General features: G+C 37.0%; 1 protein-coding gene across 2 annotated transcripts in view; it reads right to left on the bottom strand.

Annotated features, from left to right (window-relative positions):
- Window positions 1-709: 709 nt before the first annotated feature.
- The window catches only part of LOC124616686 (chitin synthase chs-2), a 348,580-nt gene continuing 327,131 nt past the window's right edge, over window positions 710-22,158 (bottom strand). The window contains exons 20-23 of one of the 2 annotated variants that reach the window (XM_047145021.1): window positions 21,472-21,648; window positions 7,944-8,111; window positions 7,426-7,666; window positions 710-1,816 (exon numbers count right to left, since the gene is read on the bottom strand). In XM_047145021.1, coding sequence (XP_047000977.1) covers window positions 1,458-1,816; window positions 7,426-7,666; window positions 7,944-8,111; window positions 21,472-21,648 — 945 coding nt within the window. In that variant the 3' untranslated portion in view covers window positions 710-1,457. Of the gene's footprint in view, window positions 1,817-7,425; window positions 7,667-7,943; window positions 8,112-21,471; window positions 21,649-21,888; window positions 22,066-22,158 lie in introns of both variants that reach the window. The other variant, XM_047145019.1, reaches the window with a different exon arrangement.

Here is a 22,158-nt window from a genome sequence, read left to right as displayed (position 1 = left end):
AGATGGTAGAGCACTTGCCCACGAAAGGCAAAGGTCCTGAGTTTGAGTCTCGGTCTGGCACACAGTTTTAATCTGCCAGGAAGTTTCAAAAATTTTAACAGTTCCATCAGAATGGTCAAAATACTAATGAAGCAGGTGGTGTATAAAAAATGCTTTCTACTCAGTGTGCCTACCTAAAAGTTTGAAAAATTTACGCTAGTTTACTTTTTTACCCAGGTACCCCATTGCTATCTGCAGGGTCATACTGACAAACTGCAAAACTGTGTCTATGAGGTTTTAATGAAATTGGCTGGTCCATTTTCAGAGGAGTGCTATTATTTTAAAAACAACCCCACCATTGCTCGAATTCTTGCAGACTCCAGTTATCATATTGTTGTTTGTGCAGTAACATAAAAATGGGAGTAAAACAGTACTTTGCAGTACGTAGGCACTGTCTGTCTGGTACTGTCTAGAAAAATTTTATCTATGTTTAAGATCTTAAAGTCTACCATTTTTAGAGTCTTCTGTATTACCAGTATTTATTGTTTAGACCAGTGGGAAGTACTTATTTAGCATTATGAGTGTTGACTCTGTTGATGCTCAACAACTGCATTGTGTATCATTAATTCAAGGTCATTGAAATGGTATAAGGGATAAATATATTTTGAATTCAGGAATTCAAACAATATGTAGAATAACAGATTGCAAGCCAACCATATAAGAAATCTTCTTAAGGAAACATTATTTATTCTTAATCAAAAATTGTACAAAATGTAGAGGATATTCAATTCTTTGTGAAACAATCACTATGGGCTGAAACATCATTTTAATTATGTCTTCAGCTTCCAAAACAGATACACACATACACACAGACACACACACACACACACACGTACACACACACACACACACACACACACACACACACACACCTTAAGGGAAAATAGTTGTGTTACTTTGAAACAATTCATTGTCTGCTGCTGCCATTGACATAAGCTGAGCAGATATTTGAGGAATAAATATGACTGAAACTGCTTCATTAACATGAAATATGACAGTGATGAATCTATTTTTTTAATAATGATAATTCAGTGTTGTTATCTTTGATTACTATCATCAGCATATCATGAGGAAACTACAAAAATACATTACTGGCAGTGTAATTGTTGAGATAAGTCTAATTTGCTGGATAATCTCTCAGTTTTATTGCATTGGTGAGGGAATAATTTCATAATTTCGGATATTATATGGATAATTGTTTAAATTAACTACAGCATCAGATTTTTTTAATAAATAAAATATTACAGTGACTCATGTTTCTCACATGGAACTTCAATATTTATTGAAACATTCAGTCTCATTTAGAATCTCTTAAAATTATGAGCTTCCATTCTAATGTAATAAGCGTTTTGACCACCTAATGATTGTTTATTCAGAAGTCTTCACCACAAGATTTTTTATATGCATGTGTCAGCTGTTTACATCCGTTGACCCTCTGAATCTCTCCAGCTTACTCCATTCCTGCCATTGCTTTGTATTCTAACAGAACTAACCCTTGGGTCTGTGTTCACTTCTGAAAGGCCATCATAAGCACGATTCACTTGACCACCACCATTGACTTCAAACATATCCTTCACACTCATGCTTGCAGAAGAAGCTCTGTGGCTGCGAGGTGGTGGTACTATGTTGTTGTTACCAGTGAGCCCATATTCGTTACTAGCACCAAGTGTTTTCATTTGAGATTTCCGCCTCTCTGCCATTACTGAATTTCTCCGGACCTCCAAAGCTTTAATAGTTTCTTTCCTCATTGTTAGCTTCCTTCCAAGAACGGGAGTACCTGTAAGAATGTAAATAATTCAGCATTTCAAGAATGATTTTTTTCATTTATGTCATTATCTTGTCAGTACTTTAAGTTGCCGATGTTCCATAAAAGATATCGAAAAATGTGAATTGTAAGAGGCACAGAAAAATGAAGTGGTTGGGAAACTCAAGAAGATAGTAGCGGAAATGCCATTGAACTAAACATATTTCTTCAGAGGTGTGTGCTTTGAAATAGTTTATTGGTGAAAAAGATGATTACATCATAATGCAATGTAAGTATTGTATTCATTCATGTATTTAGTCATTCACAGTGCATGGAGATACATTGTACAGGAAAAAGGAAGGAAGTTTCTGAATGCAGAATGACAAGAAAAAGAAAATATTTAAAATTTATGTTGCAAGAAAAAATTACTACCACTTTCATATTCTCTGAAAGAAATTCCTATTTATTGCATGTGTGGCAAACTAGGACTCAATCCTGCAAACTACCTTTTTATTAGACAATGCCATACTGCTTTATCTGAGAATGTTTCGTAGCTTGTCCCAAACTGTTATCTTACTGTTCCCTGATCTTACTTCTTTCTCCTTTTTTGTGCTTTAAATAATGAAACACTGCCTACAAGAGCTAGATGTGCATCTTAAAGTCACAGTTTAACATAGGGGGGTATGTCACAAATAATCAGCTGAACATCTATTTTGCAAAAGAGAAGTAACTGCTACTCAGAATTTCTAGTAGAATATGCTGGATTTGTAGCATATATCTGTTATATTATGTGAGGATACAAAATTGGTCATGCTAAATTTACCACAGTGACCAGAATTTATGACACCATAGAAGAATATAATCAAATTTGCCTTGATATTAATATTTAAGTATGATAGAATGATGGTACGTGTTTTGGTTCTGTGTATGTTTCAGACACTCCTGGATGTTACAGAAGTGAAAGCATGCAACCAGTGGAGCTGATAACAAATACATTGGGTAAGAAACAATGTGCCATGTTGAACTGCTGTAGATTTACATCCAGAAAATTTCCTAATAATCAGCAAGGAGCAGCATTGCAGTTTTTTTATTCCATAATGCTTGTAGTAATATTATTCTTGTTATTATTATGGTTACTGATAATACCATCCACATGAGCTGCCTGTAAAGGGGAATGCAACCAAATGTTCTTTGATGGAGACACTAGATGAACATTGTTCATTCAAGTTTCTACAGCTTGTAAATCTTCTGCAGTAATGTGTGTCAATGGATTGCTGAAACACTTTCATGCATATGATAGTATCTTCCAGAATACCTTTTGAATTTCATATCTTAGTTCTATTTGAGAGTATATGGGTTCAAATCCTTGTTCAGTGTCCTTATTTAGGTTTTCCATAGTTTCACAAAATCACTTAAGGCAAATACCAGGATGGTTCCTTGGAAAAGGGCATGACCAGTTTTCTTCTCCATCCTTCTCCCAATCTGAGCTTGTGCTCCATCTCTAATGACCTTGATGTCCACAAGATGTTAAAGCCTAATGTTATTACCTTCCTCTAACTTCCTTAATCTGACAGACATATTTATTTCAGCTAATGTTTTATTAACAAAATACTAATTTTTGTGCTAACATTGGGACTGTGTTCATGTGGTATCTAATGTAGCAACTATAAATAGCAAGAATTTTTTCCAGATAGCACATTGTTTCATGGTTATTTGATGATTCCTCGTTGCCCTGCTATTTTAACGAACAAATGCATGAATTATCCTCTAAATGTGTGAATTACCTTGTTACATTCTGGCTGCAGTGGCCAGAAATACTGATCATGTGTGCAGTAGTTGGTGCTTGTTTGTGCAAATGTGTGTATGTTTTGTTTTCTTTTCAAAGAAGGCTTTGGCTGAAAGCTCATGTGTAACAGTTTTTTCTGTCTGCTACTCAAGGTGTTATCTTTACAGTGAGTAACAATCAATCCTTTTCATAGGACTTTGGTAGGTGCTGTAAGGCATATAGAACTGTATGTTCATGGGTCTTCAAATTATCTTACATAGATTACTTCCATGATGGGTAGAGGCCACACAGTGCTTGTCACTTAATGGTTTTCAGTCTTTAGCTCTCCCAGTCCTCCCAACTGCCATCTTTCAACCTCCTTTCTTCCTTTCAGGCACTGTTCTTTTTTCCCATTATGTCAGTGATAATCTTCTTTTCCTCCTTTGTGTTGAAATAGATACTACACCTCTTTTTGGCAATATTCATCTTGCATTCTCACTATGTGTTTTTGCCTTTGTCATTATACCCTTTGATAGAAGTGTTATTTAGTTCTAGATCTACAGCATTTCCACCAACTTTTAAATATTCCTTCTTTTCTGTTTGTAACTACACCCTATTTTGAATATTCCTTCATTATTTTTCATATTATAAAGCTTCTTCACTTGTCACGAGTTGAATGTCCATGAATAAGAGGCTATTTTGATTACTGGTGTCTGAGAAAAACATCCAAATTTGACCAGTGAGAATATGGATGCTCTATATATATATGCTTTTGTCTTTATAACTTATAGAAGCTAATGAAAGGTGAAGCTCTTGCTTAAATCTATAACATGTTATGTATTGAAGTAAACTCTGCTAGAAAAACCCTGATCAACCACGCTGAGGTTGGGCAATGAGCCAGCACCTCATTCTTCATAAAAGAAATTTTGACTTGAAATAAAGGAGAGATACAGTTCCACATCCTTGATGTTTTCTCATTCTTGTTGAGGAAGATAGGTTTCTGGATATGAGTAGGTGTTGATATCAAAAATATTTTCCTGTGAAACTGTGAGGGAGGTTATATGATCTGTGTCTGTAAAGACACACGCTTTTGTCATTTATTACTGTATACAGAACAAGTGAACTCATTACACTAACCTGGCTTAATAAAACTAATAGAGGAAATAAACATTAGAAAAATTACAGGGGATCATTATGAGTTTTATGAGATAACGATAGTGTTGAAGCAACTTGCAAAGTTGAGTGAGATACACTTTCAGGTGATTTGTCAACAGTTACGTAATGTCTACAGGACTTTCATCATGACTAACCTACAAGTAATTTCCATCTTAAATAATGAATGGCATGTTATTTCACTGTTGTTGTGCACAAGGCAGTTTTGTGTGAATAGGAACAAAATATTTCATGATTGGTGAGGTAGTACCATTATGGTTATATACAATTATTACATTTTTGTGATGCAGCACAAAGTAAAATGGACATTCAGTTGGAAAGGGGTAAAATGTGTTTCATAGAGACTGTTCTCATAAAATATAGCTTCAGCCAATAGGCATGGCATATAAAGATTCTGTAGGTATTTATTTAGTGTTATTTCAGTGAACAGAGATCAGCTCCAAGTCATAGACGAGACTAGATGAATACTGCGAAGCTTTACTGAGGCTGTTCACTAGTTTTTATGTACAACTGGCTGCCAGCTTTTAGAGTCCACCAGAAATGTATACACACTTAGTCAGGCTCTATAAAGTCTGATATTGTCATTCAGTTTGAGTTACAAGTGTGCTGGACAGATGTTAGTACTTTCATCTTGGTATTGAGAAAACAAGATGGATGGAGCACACTAGACATTCGAGCAATGAAAATCTATTGTGAAGCGGTTTTTCAAGTTTGATAATTGAAGTGTAACATCAGGGAAAGCAGGAGTTTGAAACAGAGCTGCCAACCCACCTAACAATTAAATGCATCATTGACAAGTTTCAATTGCATGGAAAAATTTGTGATATTCACAAAGGAAAATCAGGAAGACAGCATACAGCTACAAGTCCAGCTTCGTTGGCTCTCGTGTTGGAAACATTTGTTAATTTTCCACAGAAGTCTGCTACACAGTTTTCATGTGAAGAGGAGGTTAACAGCACAAGTGCACGAAGAATTCTGAAATCTGCCAAGTGGAAAGTTTACATTCCATGATTACTGCAAGCGAATACAATTTTGCCAATGGTATCAGCAAAACTGATGATGAACAATTTGTGACAAAGGTAGTGTGGAGTGATGAGGCACAATTTAAATTTAATGGAATCATGAATCAGCATAACAGTGTGTACTGGGCACCAGAAAATCCGTATATGTATGTGAATAAAGCGGTCAATCTATCAGGGGCTCACGTGTGGTGTGGACTATCATCTAGGGGCTCAGTAGGACCCTTTTTCTTTGATGCTACTGTCACTGGAGAAGTGTACCTGGAAATGTAACGCACATCAATTTTGCCAGGTATATGTGTGCTTTATGGAGCTGATGAAGAGGTCTTCTACCAACAGGATGGGGCACCACTACACTACCACCTAGCCATACGAGTTTTCCTGGCTGACTATTTTCTGGGGCATTAGACTGGATGAAGAGGGCCCATTGAGTTCCCTCCTTGGTCACCAGATCTAACACCTATGGACTTTCACTTGCAGCAAACTGTGAAAGATGATGTCTATTGACATAAGCCACACATGCTGGAGGAACTTCGCAATGAGATTACAGCGACATTTGCAACAATCTCCGCCGTAACATTGACTGATATAGTTGCGGCAACTGCTGGTCATTCTGTTATGTGTGTAGCCACTAATGGTCAACATTTTGTACATTTAAAGGAACCATGTGCTAAACAGAAGGTTGTACAACATGTGTGATCAATTATTAAATGTAAAATAAACACATAAATAATACTTTTCATTCCTTAAAGTGTGTATATATTTTTCTGGAAGACTCATCATTAGCTTTCCCTATTTAATGCATACTCTCTGGAATATCTCCTGTATCGTGTAAATGATAGGAATTCAATACATGGCCATGCTACAAAAAGTTGTTGACCAGGATGCGGACTTAGTTTTTTACTGTTGTTCAGAAGTACTTTGGTGGGAAAAATAGTATTGTTTATTCTTTCCAACTGTAGCAGATTGCACAGGGTTCTAGCTTCCTCTTATTTACATCAACATCTGCTATTCACATGTAAGTGCATGACAAATGGTTCATTGAACCACTTCCAAACTAGTTTTTTATCATTCTACTGTTGAATAATGCATAGGAAAAATTAACAACCATATATTTCTGATTTCTATTTTTTTACTATGAAGATCATGTCTCTCTGTGTGTGTGATTTTGTGAAAAGATTTCTCTGCATTGAAAAATGGCTTTGTTTTAATGGGTGCTACCCCAACTCGCATATCATATGCGTGATACACTCTGCCATATTTCACAATAATACAAAATGAGATGCCCTTCCTTGAACTTTTTTGATGTTCATGTGGTAAGAGTCCCATGCTATGAAATACTCAAGAAGATAAGCAAGCATTGTAAAGGCAGCCTCTTTAATGGATCTGTTGCAGCTTCTAAGTGTTCTGCCAATTAAATTCTGTCTTTGGTCTTCTCTACAACATTTTCTATGTGATTGTTTCAATTAAAATTGTTTGTACCTGTAATCACTGGCTATTTAGTTGAATCTACAACCTTTAAATTTATGTTATTTAGCCAGAAAAGTTTCTTAATGGAGTTCTCAGTTATTGAAAGTCATAAAAATGTTAAATGCCATAATGTTAGGTAAGAAATAATGATTGGTGAAAAACTGTCAGTGGAATCATCACACCATATCTCATCACTAGGTGCTGTTTTAACATACCTGGAACATTCCCATCAGCTGTCATATTGAAAAAGCGCTGTTTGAAAGCAACATCAAGTGTTCCAATAGTCCTTGTCTTCTTTCTCTGCCTTTCCAAGTTATGGATAGTCCGCCTGTGTTCAGGTTTCTGAGCACCTGAGTCATTCTCATAATCACCATCTAAGTCACGTAATCTCTGCATATTCTTTGCTATTTCCATGAAGTTTTTGTCTATTATAGAGTCCTGTGACAGATCTTCCTTCTGTGGAAAAAATTATTCAACAAATAAAGATCAGTAAAATTTAAAGGAAATAGTTGCTTTCATAATTATACTACAGTTCTTTGTCAATGGCAGCTTCCTTTAGGATCTAATAATTGTCTAGCATATAATGCTGTTTAACAGTGATAAGAAAATAAGGCAGTAAAATACATGTTCCAGGCAATGATGTACTAATTAACATACTGCTTGAAGGAGAAAATTCCAATTAGCATATCAAGTGTTTTATTTTACACTTTGTTTATTATCTATAAATTCTTACCTTTCTGTTAAAGCACCACCTAAGTTCTGTGGATGCAAGTATATGTGACAGTGTTCCAAATCGGTGAAATAACATAGCCACAAATTGTATCACCAAAATCAAAGCAAAGAAGAACACAAATACCAAACCAATGGGCTCAAGCTGCAGATACTCTTTGGTTATGTGAACCTTAGCAAAGAGAAAAATTTAATGCAATTAAATAAGAATATATTACAACAAGTTTCATCATTTTATAGATTGTAAAAATATTTATCAAGCAAAATTTTCTGATAATTTATAAAGAAAAAAGGAAAAAAAGAAAAGTTAGTGAACATTGCCAATCACCATCAAAAGAGTAGTAACTTCGAGCACTGTAAATTCCTGACACCTGACTGCCCCGTATGTGAATACCAGTAACTTATTTATGTCAAATGAGCTGCAGTAGTATTCACTGCACTGTCATGATATTACTAAATACTTTGAAAAGGTCAAGGTCTGTGCATACCCATTCATTCCACATAATAGAAATCTTCTACTTTTATCCATACAGCTTTTGTTTCATCAAACAACTGTCTCAAATATGAGACACTACATGTACACTGTATGGAAGAATAGATCATTTACTGAAGATCAAATCATGGCTCATGGAAACAGCTCACTGGACTTAAAATTTCTTTAGGTTATCCAACCTTTCTCAGAGGGCTGTGCAGTAGGCAGTTATGGCTCTTCTATTTTTAAAGATAAAAACCGTAAGTTGTGTCTGCAGATGTGCAGACTTCTGGCATGCTGCTGGGTATCAGTGCTTCCCTATCCCTTATACAGGCCATGCACAGCATATACCGATTAAATTTATGTATGAAAATCATTAAACATGTACCCAGCAGAGTGTTTTTAGTGGTAACAAAATTAGGTTAGGGCAAGATACCACTTTCTTGTACCAGAGATTGTTAAAACTGAGTTTGTGCCATTGTAATGGGAACAGATAATGTCATTAATATAGTCAAACAATAATTTAGTTATTCTGAAGTACAAAACTTTGTTTTATCAGAACTCGCCCCCTTCATTTGCAACTAAATAACAGTCTTACTTCTGTGTTATTTATGGGTGTTCCCATGTAAGATGGAGATGACATACATTCCAGTTATTGCCTATGTGATAACTTGGAAGAGGCTCACTATTCATTTATGTAGCAAAATGGACTATACTTTCAAAATTGGGATTTGTCAGTAATTTGAGAAATGTAGAACACAGCTAATCTTATAAAAATGTATGAGGTAAACTGTCTTGAGACATGTGGAAATAATATGACCATACACTGCAGCACAAGATTACTAGCTTTGAAGATGATTGGCAGAGCTCTCTACTTTAAAAGTTAGTCATATAATTGTATGTATGCCTTTTTGAAGGAAAATAAAATACTCAAATATTCTGAATCAGACGAAGGAGACCATACGTTTCAGCAGTTAAAACTACTACTATAAACATTCAGTAGTAAGTGGTGAGCTGGTACAAGAAAAGATACTGCTAGCTTCTTCATATATGTCATGAGTCAGTAAAACATATACATATTTCCAAGGCTGAGGTTTAATATCTGTACATATGGGTGCTGGCTGTTGGTACTTCTGAAGGAGAAAACCAAACTGAAAGCTAGGAGGAAATCTATGTTCCTTTCATGACTGTGGTGCTGTAGTAGATATACTATAACATTCTGTTCTTTTGTTTGTCCTCTTCTCAGTACCTCACACTCAAGGTGGGTAGCAAGTGAGACAGTACAGTGATTTAGGTTTTCTGCAGTCTCTAAATCTTTTCAGGTAAATTCCAGGTTTTGTACTTCAAAAAGTCTGATTTCAATTCACAGTCCTTATCAGACTTTGAACTTATGCAATTTCTGTAATAACTGTGCTATGTACCTTTCTTAAAATAGAATAATATGATCACAGTTGGTCTTATAATGAATAATAATGATGAATCTCATACAAGAAAATAAGTCATCAGTCCATAAAGGAAAGATATACAGGGTGTATCAAAAAGAATCATCTGATTTGGCACATCTATGTTTCTGAAACTAATAAACATGTGCAGTGAATTTTGTTCTTTGATGAACGGGAAACTCAAAAAGATTTTTTCATACTGATTCATAGGTGCTCAATACTGCACAAAGCATAAACATAAAATGCTTTCTGTTGTCCTGCATGGCGTATGTCAATTCAGTATTCAAATTTTTACCACACTGCAGTGAGCAGGTCTTGGGTTACAGATTCCACTGCTGCCGTTGTGCGATGTCTCAGCTCATTTATTGTTGTTGGTAACAGAGGCACATAAACAGAGTTTTTTATAAACCCCTACAAGAAATAATCACATACAGTCAGGCTCCAAAGACCTTGGAGGCCAGTAATGTAATGCTGAATCATTTGGCCCAGTGCAACCGATCGATCATTCCATAATCCTTTGATTTAAAAATTTCCACACTTCCACATGCCAGTGCGGCGGTACCCCATCCTGTTGGTAAATGAAGTTGTTCAAATCAGTCACCAACTGTTGGAAAAGAAAGTTCTCAGGCATAGCGAGATATGTGCTTCCAGTAAAAGGGTTCTCTGCAAACAAAACTGCAGCATACACCTTTTCCCATGAAACTGCACAAAACACATTAAATTTTGGAGAGTCCCTGTCATGCTGTACAACTTCATGTGGTTGTTCCATATGCCATATTCTCAAATTATGACAGTGCACCTTTCCATTTAAATGGAATGTTGCCTAATCACTAAACACTAATCATGGAAAAAACTGTTATCCTCCATCTTGCCAAGAATGAAATTACAGAACTCCACACATTGTTCACCTTCATGAAGAGCTTGCAGTAACCGAATTTCGTATGGTTTCACGTGTAAATGTTAACACAACACATGTCAGATGGACATCGGGAGCATGCTGAGTTGTTGAGCGTATGGCAAACGGATTTCTGTGGACTCCTTGTAAAACTGCGATGTATGCGTTCAACTTCTGTGTCAGATACTTGGGGACAGCCCAGCAATTTGCCTTTACACAAACAACCTGTTTTTTGGAATTGTTCATGTCATCATTTAATGCTCTGTACTGTAGTGGATCCACACCATAACTAGTATGAAAATCAGGCTGATCAGTTATTACTGACCTGTACTGCACAAAACATAAACACAAAATGCTTTCTGTTGTCCTGGCACCATTTTTACTATAGCTGAAATGGGCAGACACTGCTGTTATCTTGCAGAATCCATGTACAACTCAAGAATTTACATTGTTCACACACATACCTCAAGTAACATTATAGTTATGATTTTTTTTTTTTTAAATCGGATGGTTCTTTTTGCTTCACCCTGTATCATTTTTTGTGTTACATTGTTTATCTCATAATTCCATTAGTTTCTAAGTATTTAATTTTGTATGTTTAGATGATATAATTAGTAGCTGACTATGTTCTCTGCTGGTATAGTCTCCTGTCGTTCACCTCATTTATATTTTAGACTTTTGATATTAGTTCACTTAATTAGATTATAAACATATTTCTCATACCAATGTAACTTTTTATATGTAACTGCACTGCTCTTATATTTACAGTCATGTTTCATTAAAAAGGCATTCATAATTAAAAATAAAAAAGAACTAAAATGATTTGGTCTGAACTGAATGCTGCTCCACTAACATACACATGATTTCCAGTCAAAAAGTAGCCATAGCATCCTATTTTACTTTCAATAATCTCTGTGTAATCCAGTCTGTTTACTATTTTTGTGTTAAGTAATTTGCACAGATGTGCATGAATTTGTGTATCTTACATTTTATATATTGTACACAGTGCATCAGGCATAAATATAAAAACACACAAGACATCACACATTTACCCAAAAAGCAACAAAAATTTAATGGGTTAGAACTTCCACCAACACATATTGAAATTTTAAAGATATAGACAGGATTAATTTACACACATACTTTGTGAGTGTGGAAGAGTCATTGGCAAAAAGATGTACATTTTGATTTTACAGTGTGATATCTATTGCCTGCAACACAGATTTTCTCACAAATTTCCTACCATTGTAGAGCTTAAATGACTTGGTAGTAGTACTAAAGGGTTGATGTGCTAAAGAGTTGTAGTAGTTGGCATTGTTTCTACTGTCTATTATTTTTGTCAGTGAGAAAAAATTTTGGAATAAGTACGTAACTGATCTCTCCAAATCTATTAAGTTACTGTTGCATAAAGATAATTGCTGGAGTATAAAGACAAATGCAATGCAATCGCACAACAGAGGCTACATATACCACATCATGTGTTGGACTGTGAATAATATAATTGTATAAATAGGAAGATCCCAATCAGGAAATTATTAAAACCACAAAGAGAGATAGCAGCGCAGGTCCTAATACCACCAATAAGAGCACATAAAATAGACAACAGCAGGCTTAGCTTTTGGTATCTTAAGTTCCTTCCTCAGGGAGGAGAAGAAATTGTTGGTTTATGTTTGGTGGAAGGGGTTTTTGGGGATGTTGACTATTCTGGGAGGTATGCCTCCTGAAAGTAAAATATAGCAGTGAATAGTAATAATAGCTCATCATAATTTAAAAATAATCTCTATTTAGTTTTATAACTCTTCCACTCTTCCATTTTATTTCATCCATTCTATTCTTCACTGTTAACTCAATGAAGTTCCATTTTGTGAATTGTAGGTACCAAAAACCCCAATAACTGAATATATTAGATTGTTTCATAGTTCCTTATGGAAGGATTGAAGATGAAGTATCTCTGTAGGGACACCATCACCTACATTTAAATCTGTACACAAATTTCAGATGTACGAAAAACCACTTTTATTTATCACAGACAAAATACACAACAGTAACACTCCAAAAACCAAACAAAATAGCACAAAGATAGTTTGTCTATACAAAAAGGTGCTTCACTGACCAAACTTGATTAATCAACCATTTTACTGTCACACAGTCTCCGCCTCCTTCCCTCTCAAGTGCAGAGCACTGTAAATGATGGGGTATTTGAACTTCACCGCACATCTGGTTCTCATGCAGAATTCTGCTGTGAAGGGTGTGTAGCCACAGGTATGTCCTGTAAGCAGGAGCCAGACGTTGGCAAAGCAGCTGCTGGCGATATGGGTGTTTCAGTGCACTGCACATTAATGGGTGTAGGCATGCTGCCATCTGAGGGTGTCTGTACGACTCATACAGGCTTGGCCCTCTTAATGGACATTCTGTAGCATTTACCACTAAGTAATGTATTCGTCATATGATTCTTGCAGTACAAAATTGGAAAAGGACCGGTGTATGGGGATTGCAGGGGAGCTTGCATGAAATCAGTGAACAGCTTGACATGGGTGCAATCAGTCAACACATTGTGCACAAAATTTGTTGGAGCCATGCTGTTAAGCTGGGGACTATTGGATGTTGCAGATATATACCTTAAGGTGCTGCACCAACTGAAGTAGCTGCAAATCAAATGGCAATGGCAATTGGACTGAAGAAGTCTGTTGGAATCCTTAAAGGCTTGCCAGAAGCCAAATTTGTGGCTGATGTACTGAGGTCCATTTTATATGCTGTTTGTTAACATTAACAGGACCATCTGGTGTGCTTGTGGTTGGTTGGTTGATTTGGTGGAGGGGACAAAACAGTGAGGTCACCAGTAGCATTTGCCTGAAGTGATTTAGGGAAATCACAGAAAACCTAAATCAGGATAGTTGGACGTAGGTGTGAACCATCATCCTCCCTAATGTGAGTCCAGTGTGCTAACCACTGCACAACTTCTCTTAGTGGTGTGCTTGTGTCCACTTTTTATAGTGACACACGAGAGCGGCTTTCAATGTTCAACGCCACCACTCGACCAAACCATTGCTGTCCAGATAGTAACTAATGATATGGTGTCATTGAAAGCCACACTTTTTGGACAATTTGGGGAAGAGGATCAACTCAAATTGTCATCCCTGGACCATTGTCATGTGAAGGGAGTGACCAAAACATGCCACCCAGGTCCTGACAAACATTTTTGCTGTCGTTTTGGCAGAGATGTCAGTAATTGGTACAGCTTCTCCCCATCATGTACTCCTATTCACTGCAGTGAATAGGTATTTGTAATGTTCAGAGTGTGGCAGCGAGTGAATGAGATCAATGTGGATGTGGCCAAACCTCCTGACAATTCAGAAGAAACTATGTGTGCCAGGTTATGTACACTATTGAAACCTGTCTTTCTAAATGGCGATGAGCTGTGATGTCTAGGTCAGTGTTGTGAGATGCCATATATTTTTTCACTGTCACCCAATAGCCCTATCTGCTGTATGCACAGTCATGTGGAGGGATCATTCAGTAATAGTTGTAGTTGATGGTCCGCCACTTGAGTTTTTGCGAGTTTGGTGTAGTCCTACATTTTCGCCAAGTTGTCAGTTCCAGAAAAGTAGTCACCAACTATGTCTTCCATCCCTCGAATATGATGAATGCGCATGGCTGACATATTTATACACATTCCAATGTATTTGTCCCTGCTGTAAATATTTAGAAAATACACTTAATGGTTCCAATGGTTATTTACTTTTTAATGTAGAGCCACATCAGTGGTTGGCATCTACTACCATTGCCAATGGTGACCAGTATAGGATGGGCAAGCAGCATCACCTTTGTGAAGCTCTTCTGTAAATGACTGAAAGTTTTATCCATTTTTGACATCTACAGGTGTACCAGTTACCCATGGCAGTTTTACCAGACAGAGCATTGATAAGGGGTGTTTGCGTGGCAGCAGTCTCAGGAAGATGGCATTACTAAAAATTCTACGTCCTAAAGAAATGTTTTAGTTGGCAGTTATCTTTCAACTTTGGAAGGTTAGATGAAATTTGTAGAAGATGAGCAGGATATCATATGATATTTTTATTTAAAGGTTTCTTAAGTAACCACAATAAAATAATTTTTTTGAATTGTTCTGCTTTCAGTGTTGGGGCCCTGTTGTCTTTTGTATTTACTAGTCGCCATCCATTTAATACCTATCAAGCAGAATTAGTCTATTTTGCAAATGACGCAAGTATTATAATCAATTCCAACAGACATATAGCAATAGAAGATGTTGTGAATATGATTTAAAATGATTAGTGACTGGTTTTCTGCAAACTGACCGTCTCTCAGTTTTTGAGAAAATCAATCATATTCCTCTGTGCACGTCAAAAAGTGAAACAGCGGTGGCAAATTTAAAATCTCAAAAGGAGTTAGTAAGCGAGAGAGAATTTTCAAATTTCTTATGTTTGAATATTGATGTGAATTAAAAATATTCAATGGTATGAAAAATGATCATTTGAAGCAAAAAAAGTCTGGGAAACATGGGTTGTAAAACACATATCTTGAGAGCTGTGAGTTTTTCATCTTCTACACTGTGAAACAGTTCTCTTCTACTGCTAACTCTTAACTTTCCATATTTTGGCAGGTAGTAGTATGGACCAAAACAAGAAAAAAATGTTGAGTAAATGTGGACTCTTGAGTGCATACCTTAACAGCTATGAGTACTTGTTCATCATTGCTACTGTGAAAGCTATCTCTTCTATTGAACAAATGTTCATACCTCTCAAGGTATGCATTTTAGAGTGCATGATTAATAACAATTTTTTCTTCTTTCTGTCCATATTACCTCCTCCCAAAATATGGAAAGAAAAGAGCTTGCAGTAGAAGAGATCTGTTTCGCATTATCGAAGACCACGATTTGCTCATAGCTCTTAAGGTATGGACTTTAGAGCCCATGTTAACTAGACTTTTTTGTTTTGAATGGTTGTTCCTGTCATAATCCTGAATACTGACAACTCCTCCTGACACACACACACACACACACACACACACACACACACACACTTTAGAGCTTCTTAAATAACTCACTGCAGCTAGCTTGGAACTTTGGTTATTGCATACCTTGGAAAGTGGCAGATGATTAAATTAACATACTTTGCTTCTTTTCATTTAGTAAAGTCACATGGAATTGTATTCTGGTGTAAATTTGTTGTAAATAATTCATTAAACATCAGAAGAATGACATCCATGATTACAATATTATTAAGAAAATTACCTTCATTACTTTTGATTATAACTGTTTTTAGTTCAGGAAGCAGTGCATAAAGCTGTTATCATCTTTGGTAACTTACTCTATGATATTAAATGTTTGACAAATAAAAAAGTTGAATTTGAAAGTGAGCTGAAAATGTTCATTCTGGATAGTTCCTACCCCATATAAGAATTTCTATTTAGAAACTTGTAGCACATTTAATGCAAAAGTGTTATCAAACTAATTTTCTTTCCATTATATGAAGTAATCTGTAAATGGTCAGCATGTAGCCATACTGAAATACTGACTAAGCTAATATTCTGTAAACTTTTTCATTCCACATCACTATGATGTATCATACAAAGTCACCCATGGAACATATAACTAACTCTCCCTAAAAGGAGCAAAACCTGGTCTTTTATTTTGGTACTATTGTGAATTTGATGTTTAATCATAAATAGTAATTGTTCTTTTACATTTACTGTAGAAAAGTCTGTGCAACAGGCATTGGATAACACACAATAATAACTATTCCTTAAGAATAAGAGACACAGACAGATACATTACAGTGAAGACCATTACAATATTTAAATTTATTGGAGCACATGAGTATTAGTGTACCATGAGCTTTTTGCAAACTTTTAAATTTTTATTTCATGGGAAATGGTAGTGATAACAGATCATAGGACTGCAGCTTCAAAATGTCTGTAGTTTCAATAAGTGACCATAACTCGCTTGTCATAAATCAATAGGAGGTACTTTTTATTGTGCACTATTTCATATAGTACTGTACCAATAATATTATTAGTCTGGAATTTTCAGATATTTGTCTGTGATAAGGAAAAAATGATGACAGACATATATGACAAACAAGAAGCAGTATTTTGATTTCATTCAATTTGCTGTGTTACACTAACACATATGTGCTCCATATAATTATTTACAGTGAACTGTGAACATGAAATGAGTTATAACTATCTTTCTGCTTCCTGGGTTACAGAAAATGAGTGCAGCTGATATAAAACTGATCATTAATTGTAGAGCACCATCTTCCATAACAGGTTCCATGCCATGGTCAAGAGGAGAAGTGACATAAGGTTTGATCAATAAATGAAGCTTGAAAAAGCTTCACATATTTATATACATAGCCATATGCTCTAGATTTGTGTTTATACACCCTTGACAGACTACTGATTGTTTGTAACTGAGTTAGTATTTCATTTTAAATCTATCAATATAAAGTTGTTGACAGATAAAAAAGTTGTTCATTGGATTCAGATAGTGCTTTTAATGTCTATTTTAGAATATGCACACAGTTCTAAAATAGCAAATGTGAATTAAAATACTAATATTCACGTAGACCATGACTGACACACCAACTTCTGGAAACCCAGTATGAAAAGACATAAATCAGCTATATCCACTGAATAAAAACTTCTCAGTGTGAGCAAATGGAAACCTAGTGTTTTATTTTACAGTGTTTTCTCATATCACATAGTACTAATTACAGTATGTGTTCTTGTTTGTAAAACAATGAGACTAGAGGTAAGTTTTAAAAAAATTGAGCTGGCAATCCCTTTTACCTAGAATGTGAAATAAATTATGTATTTAACAGCTTCTGCAAATAACAAATAATTTTGATGCACAAGAAATCATCCCCCCCCCCCAATCTGCTCGCCCATCAACTGTCCCCCCCCCCCCCCCCCACACACACACACACACACATTACCTGTGACGAATCTGTAATTGTACCCTGACCCACCATGATAAAGGAAAGAATTTATTTTCCTTTTCATGAAGAACGAGAGATGATAAAATATATTAATGTGCACTAGACATAAAATCTTATAGTCTTTATTAATTTTGATTTCTGTCCAGATAACTCCACTATTTATTGATCATACCTTATATTAACCAATATTTTATACTACTATCACCGCTATGTTCACATGCAGGCATGGAGACATTTATAAAAAACAGTAACACTCACACATTTAATGCACTATGTTATCTACAGCACAAGTACAAACAGTGCTGATATGTTCAGGTTTTTCAAATGAGACGTATCATACCAAAGTACTAATGTATAATTGCATGGTCCAACATATGTTTCATGAAAAACCTGTTGAGTCTAATTGTATTTGAATTGCAAAATGCCACCTTCCGTGGTACTGATTCAAAATTTGCAGAATGATCTAGTCAAGAATCTACATTCAGAAGCATGTGAAACGGCATTGTGTAGATGATGGTGATACATTTAATACTTTTTTATTAATTTTTTTCGTTGCTAAGGACATGAAACAGCAAGATGGTGATTATGAATGGAAGCAGTTCATGGAATTTCCACAGCAACAAGTTCTGTACTATTGCCACAGTTTTAAACAGGAAATGTTATTATCTCATGAATAATTTTATCTGGTGTTTCGGAGTTTTCTCTTGTTCTTCTGATAATCCACTGTCTGTCAAAATTTTTATTTATTTTGTGATTTTGTGTTCCAGTTGCTTACTCCCCAATAATTCCCATCCAATATGTTCTTACACATCTCTCATTTGAGATTCTATCATTTAGAATTTTTGCTTATGTCCTGGTGGTCCACTAAGAACCAGTAATTCTGTAGCCTTTGTTTCTCATCCTTTCTTTATTGTTAGTGCAGTTCACTACAGAATTAATTTTCTGTGTTAATTTTGCATTTGTAACTTATTTCTTAACTACACTCCTGGAAATTGAAATAAGAACACCGTGAATTCATTGTCCCAGGAAGGGGAAACTTTATTGACACATTCCTGGGGTCAGATACATCACATGATCACACTGACAGAACCACAGGCACATAGACACAGGCAACAGAGCATGCACAATGTCGGCACTAGTACAGTGTATATCCACCTTTCGCAGCAATGCAGGCTGCTATTCTCCCATGGAGACGATCGTAGAGATGCTGGATGTAGTCCTGTGGAACGGCTTGCCATGCCATTTCCACCTGGCGCCTCAGTTGGACCAGCGTTCGTGCTGGAAGTGCAGACCGCGTGAGACGACGCTTCATCCAGTCCCAAACATGCTCAATGGGGGACAGATCCGGAGATCTTGCTGGCCAGGGTAGTTGACTTACACCTTCTAGAGCACGTTGGGTGGCATGGGATACATGCGGACGTGCATTGTCCTGTTGGAACAGCAAGTTCCCTTGCCGGTCTAGGAATGGTAGAACAATGGGTTCGATGACGGTTTGGATGTACCGTGCACTATTCAGTGTCCCCTCGACGATCACCAGTGGTGTACGGCCAGTGTAGGAGATCGCTCCCCACACCATGATGCCGGGTGTTGGCCCTGTGTGCCTCGGTCGTATGCAGTCCTGATTGTGGCGCTCACCTGCACGGCGCCAAACACGCATACGACCATCATTGGCACCAAGGCAGGGGACTCTCACCGCTGAAGACGACACGTCTCCATTCGTCCCTCCATTCACGCCTGTCGCGACACCACTGGAGGCGGGCTGCACGATGTTGGGGCGTGAGCGGAAGACGGCCTAACGGTGTGCGGGACCGTAGCCCAGCTTCATGGAGACGGTTGCGAATGGTCCTCGCCGATACCCCAGGAGCAACAGTGTCCCTAATTTGCTGGGAAGTGGCGGTGCGGTCCCCTACGGCACTGCGTAGGATCCTACGGTCTTGGCGTGCATCCGTGCGTCGCTGCGGTCCGGTCCCACGTCGACGGGCACGTGCACCTTCCGCCGACCACTGGCGGCAACATCGATGTACTGTGGAGACCTCACGCCCCACGTGTTGAGCAATTCGGCGGTACGTCCACCCGGCCTCCCGCATGCCCGCTATACGCCCTCGCTCAAAGTCCGTCAACTGCACATACGGTTCACGTCCACGCTGTCGCGGCATGCTACCAGTGTTAAAGACTGCGATGGAGCTCCGTATGCCACGGCAAACTGGCTGACACTGACGGCGGCGGTGCACAAATGCTGCGCAGCTAGCGCCATTCGACGGCCAACACCACGGTTCCTGGTGTGTCCGCTGTGCCGTGCGTGTGATCATTGCTTGTACAGCCCTCTCGCAGTGTCCGGAGCAAGTATGGTGGGTCTGACACACCGGTGTCAATGTGTTCTTTTTTCCATTTCCAGGAGTGTATGTGTAAGTGCCTATATAGGAAGCTTCTCTTTATTTGTCCCAAGTTTTTGGTACTGGTCCATGGCTTATTCACCAGGTATATGGCTCTCAGTATCATCATATGTGCATTTGTTCTCTCATTACTTCTTTTATTATACTGCAAATGTTTAGTTCATTACACTGACAAATAATAACAGCATTGGTATTTCTTTACTCTGATTATTGTCCTATTCCAGTTTGAATATTTAAGTCTCCAACAACCCAATTGTTTCATAACTTTTTTTCTCTGTTGCCTTCATCTTCGGTGTAATCTAATTCTTGCCACTGTGTGTCTCAGATAACCCAGACCTTTTCTGCATAGTCTTTCCACTGAAAAAAATGTACTTAATTTTAAAACTTACTCTGTTGATGTTACAATGAGAGGTCACAATTATGATCCATGGAAAATGCAGATAAGTTAATGACAGTTTTTTTATTTTTTAAGCAAATGTTGTGAGCAATCCTGTATTTAATAATGATGATAATACTCCTATATCCGTGTGGCCTGAGAAAAAAATAAAAAAGAAGAAGTATAAGAAGAATAAATTATCCTTTCTAAATGCTTGTCTATGGCACAGCATCTCTTCTGTTTAATGGTTGGTGACCTCATGTCATGTGCATATTATATTCTGCCCTGGGTTTCCCTTTGATGCAGATCTTACAGTTTGAAAGTGCACAGTTCTTTGGTCAGTAATTCCTTTACTTGTGAAGTAATCTAAAGATATTTGTAGTTTTTTTGTGTTCAGCATTCTACTGAAAATCAGTACTGCTAATCTGGATTGAAAATACTATCTCTGCTGAAAAAAAAAAAAAAAAATGGAGAAAATTTTTTCTTCTCTGGTCATGACATTTATAACACTAAGTTTACTTCATCACAGCAGTCTCCCTAAGTGCATTAAGAACTGTCAACTAGAATCACTAGATATTCACAGTATCTACCATGCAGTTTCATCATTCCCAGATTTCATGAATCCACTTGTGCCTGCACCTTCTCAGCATTCATTTACATATACAGTAGTATGTACATGGAGAAAAATTTACAGTCATACTTGTGCTGCAGAAATAATAAAAAGATGTTACATTGAAAGTTGCAGTAATTATCCAGTGAGGAAGCTAGAAGTAGTGGTGTCTATGAGAGCAATGATAAATGAGAATAGTGAGATTGGTTACAGGAGACAGAACCCATGTGAGTTTGAAGATTTGTGTCACACAGAAGGGACTAGAGGCCAGCTCCTGTTATTGACAGATCCGAGCCCCAGAGCAAGCTTATGGGCTCCTCCCGCCATGCGCCTCTCCCGTGAACACTTGGAGTGACACAGCAACAAGGCTGGCAGCTGCATGGTTTACCTCTGCTGTCTCTTCGATATAGGTGATGTTTGTCTTGACTCCAAGTGGCCAGTCAATATGTAGCATGTCCTTATTCAGTTGCAGCAAGAAAACAATAAGCACAAACAAAGCATTGAACATGAAGAAGGCGAACACTGACTTATTCCGTAGCTCTATCAGATCAGCAGCAATTCTTGCCTGAAATAACATATTAAGAAACACATGCACCTTGATTTTTGTATCTTATACTAAGAACTTTCTGAAAAAGAAACAATCATCAAACCTGTGTAACTATTCTAAATTCATTAGAGTACTTTGATGTAAAGGTCAGTCCTGCTGGACTTCTTAGAGCTGCTGACAAAACAAGGAACAAATGATCTGTGCTAGCTGCTTTGCAGAAATCACTAAAAAAATATAGAAATAAGAGATCCTTCTTACCTCCTGACTTTCTTCATTAAACGTAATGTTTGTTTTGACTCCAAAAGGCCATTTAATATGTAGCTTATCCTTACTCAGTTGCAGCAAGAATACGATGAGAACGAATAGTGCATTCATCATAAAGAAAAAAAACACAGACGAATCTCGCAATTCTTTCAGGTCCTTTGCTATTCTTGCCTAAAAAATAATAATCTGGGTTCGAAGTTTGAAGAACAAGTCAAGACAGAAGAACCCAAGAGTAATTAGTTATTAGACATGTCTTCAATGTTG

The sequence above is a fragment of the Schistocerca americana genome, chromosome 5, assembly GCF_021461395.2.
Source record: "Schistocerca americana isolate TAMUIC-IGC-003095 chromosome 5, iqSchAmer2.1, whole genome shotgun sequence".
NCBI classification, from domain to species: domain Eukaryota; kingdom Metazoa; phylum Arthropoda; class Insecta; order Orthoptera; family Acrididae; genus Schistocerca; species Schistocerca americana.
The sequence above is the reverse complement of the archived record's forward strand: the minus strand, read 5'-3'. Positions and strand labels throughout refer to the sequence as shown.